Consider the following 4,040-nt stretch of genomic DNA (forward strand, 5'->3'; position numbering starts at 1 on the left):
CACACACACACACACACACACACACACACATACACTTAAGGCCACTCCCTTCGTCTTGTAGCGATGTGGAGGTGCGCATGCCTCCGCCGTGCGCTGGCGGCCTGCCTGACACGCTCGCACCTCGCCGTGCCACCGCCGCCGCTCCAGCAGCAGCAGCATCAACAGCCGTCTGTGTGCGGCCTTCTGTGGCAACGCCGGTGGTGTGGTGGCAGCACGCTGAACGAGTCAGCCTCGTCGGGGCTCACCGCATCCTCGACGTCGGCGCCGGCGTGGCAGCGTATTGTGGAATGCATCCAGGTGGCTCTGGAGGAACCCACCGATGTGGAGCATTGGCGGTGCCTTTGCCGGCTCTGGCGACTCCACTTCCCACAGGAGAAGGCCGATTCCCTTTCGGCGGCGCTGGAGGAGGAGCTCCTCTCTAACCACAGCGAGCGNCCACTTCCCACAGGAGAAGGCCGATTCCCTTTCGGCGGCGCTGGAGGAGGAGCTCCTCTCTAACCACAGCGAGCGTGATGAATGTACTGATGACACTGTTGCCGAGGAGCGAGTTCCACGCGACCTTCATTCCCTTCCTGTCTTTGTGCAGGCCTTGTGCGCAGCGGTGCAGTTGGGTGAGGCGCAGTTGCGGTTTCTCCCTGCTGCTGCTGCTGCTGCTCCTGCCGCATGCAGAGATGACGGTGGTGACGACGACGAGAGGCTGCTGTTCGCATCGGTCATTGCCGAACTCCGCGTGGTGGCGCTGTTCTTGGCGCAGGAGCGGCTCACGCATACCCTTCACGCGACGCACCACCGCGTGGAGGTGGGGGGGGACGCACACAGCGAGGCCTACAAGAGTGCCATAGTGCCAGACAACGCGCCGCTCCCCTCACGCGCTGGCGAGCAGGTGCGTCACCTGGGCGTGCGACTCTCACCGGAAGAACTTCAGCAGGCTATCGTGCTCGCCGACACGGGCACCGCGCTCTTGGCGCTGCGCCCGCCGGTGATACTGTTGCCAGCCCTCTACCGCCTGCTTCTGCCCGCGCTGGGGGCCTGTGAGCAGCTCGACAGCTGCCGTCTTGGCGCACTCGCCACCGCACTCGCGCGCAGCGCCGACTTTGACGACCCAAATAGGGGTGATCCGACCGCGACAGGTATTTCTGCTGTTACTGCTTCTCCTTCCGCTGGTGTTGACACAGACGGCACTGGTGAGGTGCTGCGGCCGGCCATGACGTCCTATACGGTGCTGTCGCACCTGCACGCCGTTGCTCGCACGCTTGAAGTGCGGATGCGTGTAGTGATTGAAAGCGCGGAGGTGAAGTTGCACCGCCGCGCCTCAACTCAAGAGGCGAAGTTGCGGCTTCTCTCACTGAAGGAGCGCAAGGCGTTGGAGCGTCAGGAGCGCGAGGCAGCGGGAGGTGAGGATGCTACCAAGAGGATCCTGCTGGAGGATGTGGTGGTGGTGTGCAGCGCTCTCGCTGCACGGCATTACGCTGATGGCAGATTTTGGGCGACTGTGACGGAATACACTGCTGCAGTTGTATCCACGGCGGGAGTAGAAGCCCCCAATTCTCTCCAAGATGTGCGCGATATACTCTTCGCGCTGGACTATGTTCGCCAACCGGTACACTTTGAGCGTCTCATGTCCCTCTTGGTGGAGTTTCAGCTCCTGCAGGGGCCGATTGCCCCGCCATCATCGACACAGAAGGCAATGAAGGCAGTAAAGGGCCGAACTGCAGCTTCTTTCGATTGAGTTTCGTCGTTCACATGCGGTCATGTCAGGTGACCACAGCAACTACCGTTTCTTTGTTTCTTTCGTTGTGTGTTTCTGTGTGTATCGAGATGAAGTATTTGTATGCGTCGCCACCATATATATATATATATATATTCCACTACTTCCCTCGTTCTTCTTATATTCTCTCTCCATCGCACACAAAAGGGCATGGACGTTGCGCAGCTCCTGCGGCTTGAAGAAGAGGCGTGGGCCTCCGAGGCGGCGCGCGCGCTCTACTGCACCCCGCTCATCCCTGGATTCCCGTGGCACACGGTGCCTGGGTCGCCTCCACTGCTGCTGCCGCGCCGCCACGTGGTGCCCTACCACTACACATTCCGCGTGTTCGTGAAGGGGCGCTGGATCGGGCGCGCGCTGCTTGACGTCTACAGCGAGGAGCACGCGCACCACACCCGGGACTACTACGAGGTATGTATGCAGCGGGGGCGCCTGCGACGGCAACCGCGGGCGCAGCGTAACATGCGGCGTGGCTGCATGAAGCGGTCTCACGGCGTCGACGACGTGCGTGGCGCTGTCGAACACGTGGAGGACGCCGCGCCACCGGCGGCGCTCGAGAACGGCGATGTCGTGCTGCACACCGTTCACCGGCACGAGATACCGGTGAGCATGGGCGCAACCGGGGTTGACCCGATCGTCATCGCAGCGGTACGCATTGTGGAGTACGGGCTCCTCGTCGTGCACAAACCCGCAGGAATTCCGACGCACGCGGGGGGGCGGTACTTCATGAACTCTTGCACTGCTATGCTGGAATACGTGCTGGCGCCAAAGCGACTCCGTGCGTGGCTCCTGCAGCGTGATCCCCTGCTCCAGTCCCTCGTGTCGACGTGCCACCTGAGCGCAGAAGAGTGCACAGAACTCCTTGCGTACTACAGCGTAGGCGGAGACGAAGGCGCGACAGCAGCTGCTGGTGCAGCGGGTGAGTCGGCCCCAATCGAGCGCCTGCCGCGGCCGTGCCATCGCTTGGACAAAGTGACTTCTGGCGTGCTGCTCCTTGGCGTCACGCAGGCGGCTGCGCGGCGTGTTGGGGAGGCCTTGACAATGAAAACGAAGCAGATGGAGGAGGTGTTTTTGGAGCAGCTGCCGTTGTTGTGCCAAAAGGACACTGGGAAGATGGAGGATGGAACAGTGCAGACGTTTGAAGTGGGTGCTTTGGAGGAGCTTAATGTGGGTGTGAGGAAGCGGTACTTGGCGCGTGTTCACGGCTGCTTCCCGCAGCGCGCGTTGCAGTTGCTGCGCTTAAAGGGGCCGACGAAAGAAGGCGCTGCAGCCAGGGATGACATGCGAGTGACAGGGGACGATCTCTTTGTTGCTTCTGCCACTGCCACTTCCCGTGATAATAGCAGTGCAGATGAGAATGGTGGTAAAGCGTCGGCAACTGGCGTAGGCCCGATGGTGCTACTCGCCTCGCCGCTGATGCAGTACGTATTCCGCGAGGACAACACCGAGGAGGAGGGTGGGGAGACATTGCATGACCCCAGCGCCAAAAAACTTCGAGAGCCGCTGCTCCAGAAGGCCGCGACGCTGTGCCAACCCTTGCACCACTACAGTTCCTTCAGTAAGCAGGACGAAGGTGAGAGTTTGGTGCACTGCGTTCCTCTCTCGGGGCGCATGCACCAGATTCGCATGCACCTGAGTGATTGGGGCCACCCAATCATTGGGGATGTGAGCTACTACGCGGGTGAGCGGCGACCGAGGCAGCCTGTCGACCCTTCGGCGCAACAGCCTCACAGTTCCAGCACAAAGGACAATGAGGCGCCGCTGTTTTTTTGTGAAGAGGCGCTACCGAAGACGTACCGCGAGACGTTTCACTCACAGGATGAACTCTGCTGGGAGTGTACGGGGCGGCTACCCGTGGCATGCTTCGGGGGACGCAACAGCAGCGCCATTGCCCTTCATGCGTGGAAATACGAGATGAATCACCACCTGTTGGTGGCGAGCGATCCTGTCAACGCTGATCGGGTCCTGGGGCAGACGCAAATAGGACAGAAGGAACAACAGCAACCCGAGGTTTATCAGAAGCACGATAGCGAGGAACCCCCTGAGCTCTGTTGCAGCTGGGGTGATGCAAAGCAGGGGTCAGTGGAATTTGTGCGACGGCAGGGACCTACCGTCGTTTTCTCCGCTCCTCCACCGTCATGGTCGCAACACTGACGTTTGTTGGTGCTGCACGTTTACGCTGGGGGGTGTTCTATCGCGTTCAACCAGACGACGTGTAAGGAGCGTCTCTATACAGCGTGTTTGTTCTGTAACAGTCGTCTTCCCCCCCCCCCCC

General features: G+C 60.9%; 2 protein-coding genes across 2 annotated transcripts; both read left to right on the top strand.

Annotated features, from left to right (window-relative positions):
* Positions 1-319: 319 nt before the first annotated feature.
* Positions 320-1,729, top strand: DQ04_03001020 (hypothetical protein; the record flags this gene model as incomplete). The annotated part of the gene is made up of 1 exon (XM_009312413.1): positions 320-1,729. One exon carries the CDS (start codon positions 320-322, stop codon positions 1,727-1,729), a length of 1,410 nt encoding a protein of 469 aa, XP_009310688.1.
* A 189-nt stretch (positions 1,730-1,918) lies between these two features.
* Positions 1,919-3,919, top strand: DQ04_03001030 (tRNA pseudouridine synthase 9; the record flags this gene model as incomplete). Its single annotated transcript, XM_009312414.1, has 1 exon — positions 1,919-3,919. One exon carries the CDS (start codon positions 1,919-1,921, stop codon positions 3,917-3,919), a length of 2,001 nt encoding a protein of 666 aa, XP_009310689.1.
* Positions 3,920-4,040: the final 121 nt, after the last annotated feature.

The sequence above is a fragment of the Trypanosoma grayi genome, assembly GCF_000691245.1.
Source record: "Trypanosoma grayi strain ANR4 Tgr_300_V1, whole genome shotgun sequence".
Classification (NCBI taxonomy): domain Eukaryota; phylum Euglenozoa; class Kinetoplastea; order Trypanosomatida; family Trypanosomatidae; genus Trypanosoma; species Trypanosoma grayi.